This window comes from Bos grunniens, chromosome 4 (genome assembly GCF_055505025.1).
Source record: "Bos grunniens cultivar Pamir isolate PY7600 chromosome 4, Bosgru_T2T1.0, whole genome shotgun sequence".
Taxonomy (NCBI): Eukaryota; Metazoa; Chordata; class Mammalia; order Artiodactyla; family Bovidae; genus Bos; species Bos grunniens.
The window spans coordinates 28,209,882-28,226,484 of NC_141168.1; the positions used below are offsets into that span (position 1 = coordinate 28,209,882).

Sequence of the window (16,603 nt, forward strand, 5' to 3'; positions counted from 1 at the left end):
TCCACAGAAACACGGAAAGCAGTAAAGAGCAGCCACCTTCTTTCCCTAGCAAATCCCAGAGCCCCAACTTTTAATGGAGGTGGCTGGAGAGAAGCAGAGAGCCAAGTGAATGGAGCTCAGGGCAACATGCAATTACTGAAACTGGAATTGAGCCTGGACCCTGGAAAGAACTCGCCGTGAGCGCCTTGGCAATCACACTGTGGTCAGGGCCCCAATTTTAGAATTCTCCCGAGGGATGTCACTTCCTGAGACAGAGGCACTCCTCTCTTTGTATCAAAGCAAAATCGCTTGACTTGGGGGAGGCAAGTCATCTATCTGACGGTCTTTGGGATTCCGTCACAAGGGCCCGGCTTAAAACAACACACAACTATTCGCAAATAGGTTTCTGTCATCGCTTACCTTCTTCCCAATGAGCTTCTTCCGCAGAAATTCCCGGGCTTCAAACATGTAGGGAATGTCATAGAGGGGACGGAGTTTCTTGTTCTTATCCTTAAAGCAAAATAAAATATCACATCAGGAATGGGAAATCAAAGCAAAAACTGAGACAGGAACACAGCCAAGAGCACAAGATACAGACAATGCACCTGAAGGAGGCTCTACCTTCCAGTATGACAAATATTGAGTAACTGCTGGATATATAGTGAGTGATTAAGTATTTGGTTGCTTTACAGGGAACAAAATTATCTTTTACAAATGACAGGCTCAAAAATAAGCAATGAATTGTTTATGCAACAGGAAACAACATAAATGTTCCTCAACAGGGAAACAGCTATCTAAACTGCAACATAAAAGCAGCTCACTGAGTTATCAGGGACCTTCTAACATTTACAGATATACTATAAATCTCATTCTATTACTCTATAAGCCTTTATTAAGCACGTACCAACTATTAGCCCCAGACAAAGCACTATGTAAATGTATGTTATAATCCTGGACTTAAAATCCTTGTAACCTAACAATAATACTAACAGAAATCCTGTAACTATGAAGTAACATGAAGCAGTTTTGAATAAGTGCTGAATTATGTGATACAGACGAGGGACTAAGTGCTATTAGAATTCAGGGAAGTGGAAAGAAAGAAGTAATCGGGAGATGTTTCATTGACAAGGTGGGACTTAATATGAGTTTGCAGGATAGGAATGAACTAGGAAGAAAACTAGAGATGGGGAAAAAGGCAAGACAAGCAAAAGTAGAGAGGCAGGCTGCTGCTGCTGCTAAGTCGCTTCAGTCGTGTCCAACTCTGTGCGACCCCAGAGACGGCAGCCCACCAGGCTCCCCCGTCCCTGGGATTCTCCAGGCAAGAACACTGGAGTGGGTTGCCATTTCCTTCTCCAATGCATGAAAGTGGAAAGTGAAAGGGAAGTCGCTCAGTCGTGTCCGACTTCTAGCGACCCCATGGACTGCAGCCCACCAGGCTCCTCCATCCATGGGATTTTCCAGTCAAGAGTACTGGAGTAGGGTGCCACTGCCTTCTCCGAGAGAGGCAGGAACAAACCGTATTTCAACAAATAATGCAATCAATCCCTTCGTTATTTCTTGGAGCTCAGACTGCCCCCAAAAGAGGTGTTTTGAGCAAAACAACTGAGATGGAGAGAGAGGGTCCAGATAAAGGCAACATACCTGGGAACTGAGACGTGAGAACTAGTTTAAGAAATGAATTAACAGCACCTGACAGGGGAATGGACAGAGGGGATAAAGGAGAAGGAATCTGAGAAGTTTGGGGGTGGGGTAGGACAGGGTATGCAGGACTAGAGCATGTGAATAAGAAACTGGGAGATGCTGGCTAGATTGGTTGGTATGATTAATGCTTCCCCCCGCTAGCCCCTTGAGTTCCATGAGAACAGAGATCATGTCCATTTCTATTGTCCTCTGTGACCCCAGACCCAAGTATATAGTACCTCTCTTATAGTATATATTCAAATACTTGGATGTACTAACAAAAGAAACATGCAGAATGATATACGAGAACAAGCATGCCATCTGCATGAACAGATATTTGGAGAAAAAAAAATCAGAGAAAATTAAGCAATAACCTCCAACCCAGATGCATGTCACTGCTTCCCATTCTGTGTGATTAGTCCATCTGGGCTCAAGTTTGCTTTGCCATCTCTTATACACCTGACACAAGACCTCTATGTACTTCATTCTGTACTTCAAGTATTCAAATTACGTTCTCTTAAGCAGCCAACTACACTCAAATTAAGAACACTTATCATTTTCATCCTGAGGTCAAAGGCATCAAAATAGAGGTTTTCCCCTAGACCCAAAGAAAGACTTGGCCTCTAGAACACATCATTTAAACATTTCAGTTCACTGATATCACCAAGAATATGCACAATTCTTTGAGTTCAAGCTTCATATGTACCAACTGTCTTCTCATTTCTCTGGCTTAAAAAATAAAGGCAGCAGGATCACTGCAGTGCCCCTCAAAGAAGTGAAGACTCCTTCAGAATTGAAGGTGGGTGTTCTCCACTTTTGCGAGTTGAGGTGTGAGAATCTACACACTCTGAATAGGAACAACTTGGATTTATAAACTCTGATCAAGTCATATGGTGGCATGACTGCTGCCTAATAAGTATAGCCCTAAACATGAACTTCTTTAAAGAAATAATCCAACACTGAGTTTTCCTTAGAGTGGGTCACTGTTGAGAAGCCCTAAAGTAGAGTTTATGACAGCACTATTCATAGTGTAAGAAAGATTGCTAGACAGAAGATACTAGGTGTCAGTAATGAACAGAATTTTAAATAAAGACAAAAATCAATGATTATCAGAATTGGCCATCAGGAGCAAAACAGTCCCAATGTATTCATATTATTCCCCTAGCAATACAGGGCAATCTATTTGGGGAGGAGGTATGTGATTACCAAGTGAACATTTGCTTTTTTTTTTAATGACATAAACAAAATAACCAAAATTTCCCTTCCACAGCCTTAGGATATGCCATAGAACCTGACATCAGAAGCTTACCCTACTTATTCTGAAACACCACCAAGGTAAAGGCAAGGTTCCCTGACTGGAACTCCAAAAGGAGGAATGGTAAGAAACAGTTTCAATAAGCATTTCAAATAAGGGCCATGGGATGACACACACCTCAATGTGTGAACACGGCAGCCTGAACAAGAAAGGGGCTTGACAGAACTGGGCTGAGCCTAGACACTCTCAGAAGAAGAAAACAGTACATCAAACATCCCAATAAAAAGCAGGGCAACTTGAGTCTGATTCTATGTCTCTGATGAACCTAGGAAAGAACTAATAGCACAAGCAGAAAACAAGATATCACAAGTGAAAACAGAATGATCTTGTTACTCTAACCCTTCAGATCTAGTAGCTATTGACATCTATAAACATCTTACAAGAGAGATATTAGAAGTCCCTAAGAAACTACAAAATAAAAGCAATTCCTCCAAATTACCAGGTACACAAAAGCCTTTGAAATCTCTAAGAGGCAATTGAGGTATGGAATGTATTCTGAGAAAACAAGACTTTAGCCGAATCTTGCCTGCTAAAATGGACTGTCTAGTTTAGATTCTAATCTACATGGAAATGCTTTTTCTAAAAAAGAAATAAATAAATAAAAACAGAAAAGAACGCTTGATTTTTCTGGTGGGCGGATAATACACAAACCAGTATGTGCTGTAATCACTGTTCATCCTGAGAAGTGACTATGTAGGCCTGGCAATGACTCCCATTATAGGTAACTTCAATCATTTTACCTCTTCTTGGCTGGGGAAGGAAGCCCAATATCAGCATCTCAGCATCCAAAGACATGCCCGGCATCCTCCCCCACCCTCAGGATCTTACCTTCCTAAAATGAGGTCTCTGGTCAACACTCATCTAGAGGGAACAGAAGGGATCACTAACACGACTAAGTGACTAACACACACTAATCAAGGTCTTTATTCTCAACCCCATCTCAGGCCTAAATTTTATCCAGCCCATCTTGCAGCCAAAAAGCTGTAGCCAAAAATTTTGCTGGACCCAAGGATCCTGGGGGAACTCTTAAAACAAGGCTGAACAAACACAAACCATGAACAGATTGATAAATGTGACTCCAGTAAAATTTTAGAGTTCTTTACTAAAAGGCATCATGAACAAACCGATGGGCCAAAGCACAGACTCAGTAGCTGATAAGCGAAACGGATAAAGAAAAAGGCAGAACAAGGTGAGAGAGAACTGGAATACTGAGCCACAGGCATTAACTTCTCAGTGAGGCTTACCCTCATCACATTACATTTTAACAGACTCAAAAGAGGTATGGGATGCAGTCATCTGGAGAAAGGCAGAGAGGATAGCCAGTGCAAAGGCCTTGAGTTAGGAGATGTCTGGTGGGTTGAAGGAACAGCAGAGGCATCACTGTGGCTACAGCAGAGAGCAAGAGGGAAGAACAACAGACAAAGACACGTCTGACTTAACATCTAAAGGAATTACTTTAGCTACTGTGCTCAGAACAGACACTAAAGCAAAGAAAGGAGAAAACAAAGGAAGACTGATTAGGAGATTATGGCATTAATCTCGGTGGGAAATGATGGTAGATTACATCAAGAAGGAGCAGTAAGAGAGTAAGAAGTGGCTGAAGTGAAGTGAAGTTGCTCAGTCATGTCTAACTCTTTGTGACCCCATGGACTGTAGCCCACCAAGTTCCTCTGTCCATGGGATTTTCCAGGCATTAGTACTGGAGTGGATTGCCATTTCCTTCTCCAGAGGATCTTCCCAACCCAGGGATTGAACCTGGGTCTCCTGCAATGTAGACAGACACTTCACTGTCTGAACTGGTGGTTCTAATCTGGGAATATTCTGAAAGTGGGTAGATGAAATGTGAGAAGAGAAAAAAAGGAGAAGTCAAGCATGAGCAAAGGTAAAGGAGTAACTGGTGGGGTGGTGGGTTTATCACATGAGATGAGGAAGACCACAGGTAGAGAGAGGGGGATAAGAACAGGAGTTCGATTACGGGCACGCTAAACTCTCAAGTTGAGGTGTTGCATGGGTAGTGTGGGTTTGGATAAAAGCTCTGAGCTGGTAATTTACATTTGGGAGTGGTTAGCATATAGGTGCAGGGAAGGCAATGGCACCCCACTCCAGTACTCTTGCCTGGAAAATCCCATGGATGGAGGAGCCTGGTAGGCTATAGTCCATGGGGTCGCTAAGAGTCGGACACGACTGAGCGACTTCCCTTTCACTTTTCACTTTCATGCATTGGAGAAGGAAATGGTAACCCACTCCAGTGTTCTTGCCTGGAGAATCCCAGGGACTGGGGAGCCTTGTGGGCTTCTGTCTATGGGGTCGCACGGAGTCGGACACGACTGAAGCAATTTAGCAGCAGCAGCAGCAGCAGCATATAGGTGGTATTTAAAGCAAAGAGACCGAGAAGCACAGAGGACTGGGGCATTTTAACATTAAAAGATAAGGAGTAAGTGAAGGAATGAAAAACAGGAGACTGGGAAGGAGCAATCAGCGATCTCAGCAGGACAAAGGACCAATGTTTCGTCCAAGTCAAAGAAAAAAAGTGAACTGAGGAGGGAAAGACTGGCTCTATCAACGTACGAGGCAAGTGACTAAGATCCACTTGGATTAAGCTGAGTGTGGGTCATCCGTAACCTGGCAAGATTAATTATGGTGAAGCAGTAGGGAAGCCTGATGGGAACTGGGAATGGGAAGAGAAAAAGTGGACAAAGTGAGTACATGTGATACTTCAGAAAGTTCTGCTACAAAACACAAAGACATTATGTGGTAGCTGGCAGAGGAAGCAGGGTGAAGAGAGAGGTTTCGGTTTCTGGTTTTAGAGGGAAGAAATCACAGGCACAGTTCCCATGGAAAGCCAGTAAGTGATAATGCAGAATGAAGAGCATAGAACTGTTAACGCAATGTCTTTACATAGGGAAGGAGGGGGTGGCTTTTCACAGGAGCTCCAATAATTCACCCCAAAGTGTGTGGATGCAGATACTGTTAGGTGGGTACGCGTGGTAGTGAGAGTAGTCGGAATCATCAAGAGAAACAATCCAACAGAAAAATTGGCCAAGAGGTATGAATAGGCATTTCACAAAGAATGGCAGCGAGATCATAAGGCAGTTCTATTTCCAGTTTTTTGAGGAATCTCCACACTGTTCTCCATAGTGGCTGTACTAGTTTGCATTCCCACCAACAGTGTAAGAGGGTTCCCTTTTCTCCACACCCTCTCCAGCATTTATTGCTTGTAGACTTTTGGATCACAGCCATTCTGACTGGCGTGAAATGGTACCTCATAGTGGTTTTGATTTGCATTTCTCTGATAATGAGTGATGTTGAGCATCTTTTCATGTGTTTGTTAGCCATCTGTATGTCTTCTTTGGAGAAATGTCTATTTAGTTCTTTGGCCCATTTTTTGATTGGGTCATTTATTTTTCTGGAACCGAGCTATAGGAGTTGCTTGTATATTTTTGAGATTAGTTGTTTGTCAGTTGCTTCATTTGCATGGTACATATACACAATGGAGTATTACTCAGCCATTAAAAAGAATACACTTGAATCAGTTCTAATGAGGTGGATGAAACTGGAGCCTATTATACAGAGTGAAGTAAGCCAGAAAGAAAAACACCAATACAGTATACTAACGCATATATATGGAATTTAGAAAGATGGTAACAATAACCCTGTATATGAGACAGCAAAAGAGACATTGATGTATAGAACAGTCTTTTGGACTCTGTGGGAGAGGGAGAGGGTGGGATGATTTGGGAGAATGGCATTGAAACATGTATAATATCATATATGAAACAAGTCGCCAGTCCAGGTTTGACGTACGATACTGGATGCTTGGGGCTGGTGCACTGGGATGACCCGGGGGGATGGTATGGGGAGGGAGGAGGGAGGAGGGTTCAGGATGGGGAACACATGTATACCTGTGGCGGATTCATTTTGATGTATGGCAAAACCAATACAATACTGTAAAGTTAAAAAATAAAATAAAATAATTAAACAAACAAACAAGAACGGCAGTGAGGCATTCAGCGTATGAAGACAGGTATCACTTCATTAATAATCAGGGCATCGTAAGCTGAGATAATGTAGGACATTGATTATACTGTCAAACTCTAAAAATGAGGATGCAGGGGAATGGGTATGCTGTAACCACCGATGGGAATATAATATGGTTCAGCCACTACGGCACGTTCATATGGTGCTACTCCATGTACACACTCTTATGAGGTTGAAGTTAGAGACATACATCCCTAATACTTAGGAAATTCTCCTTGCTGTGCTGTGCTTAGTTGCTCAGTCGTGTCTGACTCTTTGCGACCCCATGGACTGTAGCCCACCAGGCTCCTCCATCCATGGGAGTTCTCCACACAAGTATACTGAAGTGGGTGGCCATGCCCTCCTCCAGGGGAGCCTCCCAACCCAGGTATCAAACCCAGGTCTCAAACTCGTGTCTGCATCGCAGGCAGATTCTTTGCTGTCTAAGCCACCAGGAAAGCACAAGAATACTGGAGTGAGTAGCCTATCCCTTTTCCAGGGGAGCTTCCTGACTCAGGAATCGAACCGGGGTCTCCTGCGTTGCAAGCGGGTTGTTTCCCAGATGAGATACCAAAGAAGCCCCAGGAAATTCTTCTTACAGGTAGGTATATACCAAAGAGAAGCCTGACTCGTGCAAGACAAGGAAGGCAGTGCTCATGTTTATGGTACAATCACAGAGCAGAACACAGAGCAGTTAGTCTAAATGAGAACAACACAATAAAACAAATCTGAAAAACAACACTGAGCAGGAAAGTAAGTTGCAGAATGATAATGATTTAAATACAGACTAAAAAACAACATTATTCCTAGAGCTATGTAAACAGCCAAAATACAAAAATACCTTGAAATGAAGGTCAGTGGTTGGTTACTGACGCAGGATAGGCAGAGGAAGAAACAAGAGGAAAGAAACAGGGTCGAGGATGAATGCCCAGGCACTTTATCTGCAAGGCTGTGTCTTTAAAGAGAGGAGGATCTGAGCAACATGGTACAACATCAAGGCAGAAAAAGGAAAGTTGGCTATATTATTCTATAATGTCAGGGCCTTTTTAGACTTAAAAATGGTTAGGGATAGGAAAACTCCACACCTGGTTTGTCAGCTTTTCCCTTGGCTCCCAATGTCTCATACTTTTATTTCTCTGAGGCAGAATAATTGGCCATTCTTTTCCTCATAAGAAATGCATTAAATTCCTTTTTTTCCCCCTTCTCTCAAAATAATATTCTTTCACAGATGTATCTTTCCAAGAGGCAGAAGGGAATAATTTAACTACCAACGGGCTCTCAAATAACCAGGGTCAAAACCAAGTTTGTTTGTTTGTTTTAAAAAGAGACTTGAAATACACTACAAGTAGCCAAGCAGAATTATACTCTATGAAGATCTTAAAACAGACTGTTGAATTAAAATAAGAACTGACACGATTCGATTTAAATGGATAAAATTTCAAAAGGTAAATGGACCAGTCCCAACTGCCCTGCCACACAAGTTCTGTTAATAAACAAAAGGCTGTGATTTCCATTTGAATTATAGACTTAAAATAGTAACATTACCACATGCCCTGGGCATATTTACAATCAAGGACCTTTCAATTCCCTTGGCAGCCAGGATACAGAATCCACAGGGATATCCACTATTTATTATCCCTAACACATACAATAGCACATTTTTATAAAAGACAGATCTAACTAGATGGAAATCTACAGCCAGCAGCTGTAAGGAAAGGGTCAAAATCATAACCACCTTGACCGAACGGAAGATATCTTACACTCTCTACAGGAGCACACACAGAAGATTCATGTACCCAATACTCCCCAGGAGTCACTTCAAAGAAAAAGATGCTTTCTTTCTCAATTAACTCTATTTCTTCCTCCTAAAAAATCCCTCTTAAAGGTAAGTGTGTGCTGCGTGCTAAGTTGCTTCAGTTGTGTCCGACTCTTTGCAACCCCATGGACTGTAGCCCTTCAGGCTCCTCTGTCCATGTAATTCTCCAGGCAAGAAAACTGGAGTGGGTTGCCATTTTCTCCTCTAGGGGATCTTCCCAACCCAGGGATCGAACCCCGGTCTCTTATGTCTCCTGCATTGGCAGGAGGGTTCTTTACCAGTACTGCCATCTGTGCTGTGCTCAGTCACTCAGGCGTGTCTGACTCTGTGCGACCCCAGGGACTGTAGCCCACCAGGCTCCTTCGTCCATAGGGATTCTCCAGCCAAGAATACTGGATTGGGTTGCCATGTCCTCCTCCTAGGGATCTTCCCAATCCAGGGACTGAATGCAGGTCTTCTGCACTGCAGGCAGGTTTTTTTTACTGTCTGAGCCACCAGGGGAGCCCCTAAACATAAATAGGATCTGTTAAAAAGATGAGGTCTGGGTAAGTCCTGAGCTCGCAACAATGCAATACATTTCAGACATATCTCCAAGGAGGCAAAGAAGAATGTTAAATAAAAACGGGGAAAAAAACAAAAAACAAAAAAACTGAGATGTGATTATAAAAATTTACAGGTGGGAGAATGGAAGAAGGCTGGACTTTGAACCACTAGATTATGTAAGACACTGGGCCCCTGAAGCATCTTGTTGATTTTATAGAACCCTTAGTTGACTACACTTCTCTCATACTCTTCGACTCACCATTCCTATAGTTGCCCACACTTCATCAGACCTAGGGCAAAAAACACTGGATCTGCTTCTCAGTCTTCAATTCGTTATGAAATGGATTATGAACTTAAATCACAGCAAGGAAAGTGAGGCTTAAGGTTAAGTAACATGCCTCAAGTCATGTTAACAAGCAGAGCTAGGATTCTGACCCACGCTATCCCAGTGGCTATAGCTGGAGAGCCAGACACTACTCTCTCTTGGCTTCTTACCATCAAAGGACAATCAATCACCACCTGTCAGTGACCGTCAGGTTTAGTGTGGGAGTTTGGGAACATTCAGGCTGCCAGGCCCACATCAGATACTCTGATTCTGCAGGTCTGGGGTCCTGGCTCTGACTCTGTGTTTATAGTAAATAGTGAGAAGGACCATGGGGAACTTTTTGAGAAATGCTGCCGAGCGCCATTTGAGCACTTTGGCCCAACTTAAACCAATGGGAACAGAAGCAAAGGGAATCCTGTCACAAAGCAACACTGAGGAGCTTGTTTAAAGTCCAAATGGCTAAGTAGGTAAATTAGTAAGTAACTGGGGAACTCACGTTTCTTCCTCCACATGTACCTGAAGATAATTTGAAATACTCCTTAAATTTCTTTACAGACGAGACAATTGGCAACGTAGTCTAGTTGCCAGTCTAGCAAGGTAGGAAAACAAGATTACTAAAAATTCCTCAACCTGCCCATGCCAGGGAACAGCAGGACTGGCACCCCTCTCCCTGCTCCCCATACAGACATCCAGTGGTCTACACCTACACTAGCCACAGTGACAGCAGAGCCAAGTGTCAAGTTTGAGGAACAGCCCCAGTTATCAAGGTCTCTGGGCAACATCCAGAGAGGGAAAGAAGCAAAGCAGGTTTCGGCAGCCTCGCGTTCCAGAAAGGACTCGCCGATCATCTGTAGTGCACAGTGTGGCATTATGTTCCATTTCAGGTGCTGTTCCCCAAATGAACGTCCCTTTGCAAGACCATTATGCAAAGAGCAAAACATCTGTCTCTGGAGATGACTCTCCTACACAATTACATCGCCGATTAAGAACATTTTCAGAAGTTTTTGCTATTTATTGTGTTGATGCAGTAAGCACAGGGGAGGGTGGTGGGACAGAAGAGGCCAAACATCAGGGTTTTTTTCACTATCAAGACGCTGTCAAGATTTTAAATACTGTTAAGGCTGTAAGGGCTAATTATCCAAGTAGCAAACCATATGGGGTGCCTTCACTCAGCTACTGGTGGCTCCAACGGTAAAGAATCTCTCTGGAATGTGGGAGTTCCAAGTTCAATCCCTGGGTCAGGAAGATCCCCTGCATGAGGGCAGGGCAACCCACTCCTGTATTCTTGCCTGGAGAATCCCATGGAACAGAGGAGCTTGGTAGGCTACAGTCCACGGGATCTCAAAGAGTAGGACACGACTGAGCAACCAACATTTTCACTCAGCTACAAATTCTGCTGGCCAGGAGAAAAAGAGATAAGAACAACACTGCCCCGCACAGACCTCAAGGCCCAAAGCAAAGGCTCCCAAGTAGGAAGCTATGTAACCAGCTGCAAGGAGGCTCCAGACCCAGGAAGGGAAAAAAAAAAAAAAAAAAAAGGTGAGAAAGCCCCGCCCATCTTCCTTTCCCAGCACAGGGGACAAAAACTTCCCCCATCCAGCCAGCAGTCTGAAAATAAAGATCTGCTCCAAGGGCGAGTTGGGGGAATGGTGAGGATGCAGCCACCAAGACTGGGATAATGAGACAGAAAGGGCATTAGAGCCTTGAAGAGAACAAAGCTCAAGTTCAGCACTCCTGAAGGCTGACAGAAAGCGCTGTCCTGGACTTGAAATCAAACATCCCTCCAGCATCTGATGGCAACAAATGATCAAGAGTTAAGTGGGCAGCTCGCTGTCACCCAGAGAATGAATAGAAGCCCAGGTTCTCAACAATGACTCTGCACCAGCAGCTCCCGGCTTGCCTCAGTTTCCTCCCAAGAGTAAGCCAGTTAAGAATAACCTGAACACATAAAACCCAGGGGAAAATGACTTCAAAGTCCACTCAGAATCAGGAAGGCACTAAACCTATGTACTAATACAACATGAGGCAACTCTTAAATTCATATCCAAGGACTATTTCAGGTAATAAGAACCCTGTGGGAAAAAAAACAGATCTACACATGTAACTAAGAAGCTACTTAGCTAAAGTTTTACAACATCTAACATGGATGTTAACAAATGCTAAAATATCAAGCAACAGAAGAGATAAGCAGAAGTTACAGCACTAATCACTTTGCTCCTTGTATTACTGTAATTTAATTAATTCCTGTAGGCTTTATCTTTCCTACCAGACCACAGGAAGGATGATTTATGTGAGAGGAGAACTGATCTTAATAATACCTATGAAGTGCCTAGTATAGTGCCATTTTCCTAGAACACGCCAACACAGAGAGAGAATAAGACGGGGGATGCAAAAAAGGCCTTGCTAAAATATTTATTTTTAAAAAAACTCAAACTGCACTTCTGATTAGGGGAATAAGTGGAAGTGGTCAGTACATAAAGAGAACTTAAAAAAAAAAAAAAAGAGGAGGCAGTATCACTGTGGATCCATTACTGTTAGTAATGAATGTCTTTCATATAGCACCAGTTGAATGTGAACTATTTCTAATGCCTCTCCCTTCCAGCAACTATTACCAGAAATGATTCAGTATTACATAAAGATAAGTATATTCCTGAATAATGATTAAAAAGACTCTATACTAGATATCTCACTGTACGGCCGTAAAACTAGGCTTGCTGCAAGCAGTAATGCAAAAGCGGTACTCCTGATGGTTTCTATGTGTTATGTTGGGGGGGGGAAAGCAATTTTACAAAATCTGAACACTCAGTGTTTTCTTTCTACCTGGTTAAGACTTCAAGGCAATCCTCTGCTCTCTACAAATCTGACATAATGAATTCAATTACTTGTGATCTGCGAAATACGCTATGCTATGCTAAGTCATGTCCGACTCTGTGTGACCCCATAGACAGCAGCCCACCAGGCTTCCCCGTCCCTGGGATTCTCCAGGCAAGAACACTGGAGTGGGTTGCCATTTCCTTCTCCAATACATGAAAGTGAAAAGTGAAAATGAAGTTGCTCAGTTGTGTCCAACTCTTATCGACCCCATGGACTGCAGCCTACCAGGCTCCTCCATCCATGGGATTTTCCAGGCAAGAGTACTGGAGTGGGGTGCCATTGCCTTCTCCAGATCTGCGAAATAAGACACTTGCAAACTACCACTAGCAATGGTTATCCTTACAGAACATATATAATAATTCAAGTAAAGCTGAACTGATACTATAAACACAAAAACAAAAAGACTGTGAGAGTTCAACACTACATATAATACTGCTGCTGCTGCTAAGTCGCTTCAGTCGTGTCCGACTCTGCGACCCCATAGATGGCAGCTCACCAGGCTCCCCCGTCCCTGGGATTCTCCGGGCAAGAACACCAGAGTGGGTTACCATTTCCTTCTCCAATGCATGAAAGTGGAAAGTGAAAGTGAAGTCACTGAGTCGTGTCCGACTCTTATCGACCCCATGGACTGCAGCCTACCAGGCTCCTCCATCCATGGGATTTTCCAGTCAAGAGTACTGGAGTGGGGTGCCATTGCCTTCTCCGACATATAAGGCTAGTAAGCTACAATATGAAAAAAGTGAAAGTGTTAGTCACTCAGTTGTGTTCAGCTCTTTGCAACCCCATGGAATGTAGCCCGCCAAGCTCCTCTGCCCATGGAATTCTCCAAGCAAGAATACTGGAGTGGGCTGTCATGCCCTCCTCCAGGGGATCTTTCCAACCCAGGGATCAAACCCAGGTCTTCCGCACTGCAGACAGATTCTCTTACCGCCAGAGCCACCAGGGAAGCCCTAATATAAAAAGGGATAATTCCCTTAATGTGGGCTCAAAAGTACCTGCAGGCTACCTTCCTAACTAATTCACCAATCTGAGTTTATACCAAGCCTAAATTGCCTGGGTAGTATTTTTTTGTGGTTAAGATGGAAGAAAAAAAAAAGGATAAAGACTGTAGAGTTGTTCCTTTGTCCTCAAAAGGCTAGTCTCTGACAACACTGAGGTGTGAGGTTCTGCTGGATGATGCACTCTTCAGTTCAGTTCAGTCAATGAGTCATGTTCGACTCTGCGACGCCATGAATCGCAGCACGCCAGGCCTCCCTGTCCATCACCAACTCCCGGAGTTCACTGAGACACGTCCATCGAGTCAGGGATGCCATCCAGCCATCTCATCCTCTGTCGTCCCCTTCTCCTCCTGCCCCCAATCCCTCCCAGCATCAATTCTTCGCATGAGGTGGCCAAAGTTCACGTGCTGCTCAAATGAGCAAAGGAGGCCGAGAATAAAAATAACTAGTGTCTCTCTAGTAAGGCCCTCTTTCTACAGAGCTACTAGTTCTGAAGATGGATTGCAAACATAAATCAACGTTAACATAGGAAAAGACACACACACACAAAAAAAATAAAATAAAATAAAAAACGGTCCACGAATAACAAACCAGAGTTTAAAAGCAGAAGGGAAAATGGGGGTCTTCAAGGACCAGAGCAGGTCTGGGGTCTAAGAGATCTTGGAAAGTCACGGGGACCAACATATCTCAGCTCGCTCAGCCCCTATGGAACATCTTTCCTTTTCACTGGAAGCTCATAAATAACCAGTTGGCCCCGAATCTTGTTTTCTAGTAATGGAGGACAAGTCTCCCTATTTCTCACCCTTCATTCCTAGGCTAAAAATGGAGAGCCCGTGCCCTCCGAAGAGACAACCCCGTTACTTAAAGTACAGGCTGCAGGCCAGATGAAACCATCCAGCACTCGGCGATGTGCCACCAGCCCTCCCACCATTCTATAAGAGGGGGAAGGTCCCGGAGGAAAAGAAAATAAATCTCTTGCAATAGGAAGGCAATCTTCTCTGCAACAGACAGTGGGCTCAGGTGAGCCCATTCAGAAAAGAACACTGTTTTGTTAGAGAAATGTTTCTTGGTGAATGCCTTCCCTTCTCCACGGTGTTAAAAAATAATAATAATTATTAAAGTTTCTTCCTGTAAGAACACAGGAGGTGACAATGATGCTGGGTATGACACCATTATTTAGCTGGTGCCAGTGGAACCTCTAATTGAGCCAGATTTCCAGTCAAATTTGTGCAATACATTGTAGTCCAGTTCAAAAAACCAGGACTGAATTATGTAAGTGTGTGGCTTAAGGCCTCCTTTTAGACACACGTCTCCTGCCTTGCCTGCTGCATCACTCCCAGATCTGAATCCGGCTGCAGGTCCAGTGCCACATATTTTATCTACAAATTCAAAGTACTCTCAGCCTGTGTTTAAATACTAAGCAAAATGGGGCCTGTGTTTTGTTTTTTTTTTTTAAGACAGGTATCATTCTAAACCCTACAAAGATGACTCTCTCATACTGTGTAGCCTGTCATCAATAAGAAAAATATAACATCTGTCACCTACTACTACCATGAAGAAATATGGGCAAAGGAAGTTACCAGAATTGTGAACAGCACAGACACTCAGATGCAGCAAGGTGCAAAGGCAACTTCATCATGTACACATGCCATGGCTTTGCCAGCTGGTTGGTTCCCTGTTAGGCTCTGCAACAGGGGATGTCAAAGGGACAGTGGACAGGAGGAAGAAGGGACAAACTCTTTCCTATTTCAGTCAGCTTCTCCAGAGCAGTTCTTCTCTGCAATGGCAGCTTGTTCCAGCAGCACCAACTGATTCCAGCTTGCAGTTTTCCCAACACTTCCAAAAAACACCCTCAACACACCCTCTCAGAGTTACCAGAACAATTAACTGGCAGCCCCTCCTGGAAGGCTTGGGTCCCAGGTCCACGGAGTTCCCATCCCACCCTTCATCGGCTCAGCGGAGATCTGAGTCCCTCTTCCAATGGGTCCATCCTCCAAATGTCTGAGTTCTTACATTTCAATTTCACACTTGTGTCCAAAGGTTCTATCTGTGTGGTGTGGTTAAAACCTCCATGTAACCCTTATGGTTCTCTTTTTGCCTTTTTAGTATTCCCACTCCTAGTTAATAATTCTTTATGTCAAGCTGTTTGTTAAAATAACTGCTGTGGTTTCTTTACTACCATAGTGGCCAAAAGCACCCTCTCTATAACTAAACAAAATTTGTGACCAGAGAAGATCAGTCCAAGTCTTGATAATCAACTCTCTCCTGAGAGAATAATGCCTCTTACCTGTTCCAGATACTTCTACCTGGCCAATCCCCATAGAGCAGGACCACCTACAATGTAAAATGTGCACGTGTGCACACACACAAACCCACACGAAAAATGGCTGGAGTGCACACACAGAGCTTCCACAGCTAAAATGGCTGATGAAGAGAAATGCTTCAGTATTTAACAGCTGGCAGCCCAAGCATCACATTAGCATAAAGGGAAGACTTCCAAACCAGTAGGTGTCAAATCCATGGAGTCCACAAGATAGAGAATTTAAGCAGTAACAGAACAACGTAGCCTATTTTTTTTTCCCCAACAGTTTGCTGGACCCTCATGAGTAGTCAATCATTTTATGATTTTAAAGACCAACCATAACGAGTATGTATCTGGAAAAGATAGAAAAGTAAAAACTTTCACTGTGTCAGAGAGGCTACCATATTGCATGAAGAAACACATATACACAATGTGAGGGTTAGTGAGGGTGGCCAAATTCACAGAACACCCACAAAAGGGCATCTTTCCACTATAGCCAGACGGACAAAAAGAGATAAATAGCACCAGATTTGCTGTCATATGACTTATCATGCAATGTTATAGGTGAGTTCCAGAAACTTCTTTTAAAGTCAACTGTCAAAAAAAGTAGAGCTATAATGGTTACCAGAGACTGAGGGGAAGGGGAAAAGGAACTGATTAATGGGTACAAGGGCTTCAGTTCTGCAAGATGAAGTTTTGGAGATTTGTCTCATAACAACATGAATACCCTAAACACTTCTGAGCTGTACACTTA

The 16,603-nt window shown here is 43.4% G+C and overlaps 1 protein-coding gene across 4 annotated transcripts in view; it reads right to left on the reverse strand.

Annotated features, from left to right (window-relative positions):
- Positions 1 to 16,603, reverse strand: part of SND1 (staphylococcal nuclease and tudor domain containing 1) — a 421,555-nt gene that overhangs the window by 267,851 nt on the left and 137,101 nt on the right. For all 4 annotated transcript variants that reach the window (XM_086395775.1, XM_086395776.1, XM_086395778.1 and 1 more), the window contains one exon: positions 400 to 489. In XM_086395775.1, coding sequence (XP_086251901.1) covers positions 400 to 489 — 90 coding nt within the window. The remainder of the gene's footprint in view (positions 1 to 399; positions 490 to 16,603) is intronic.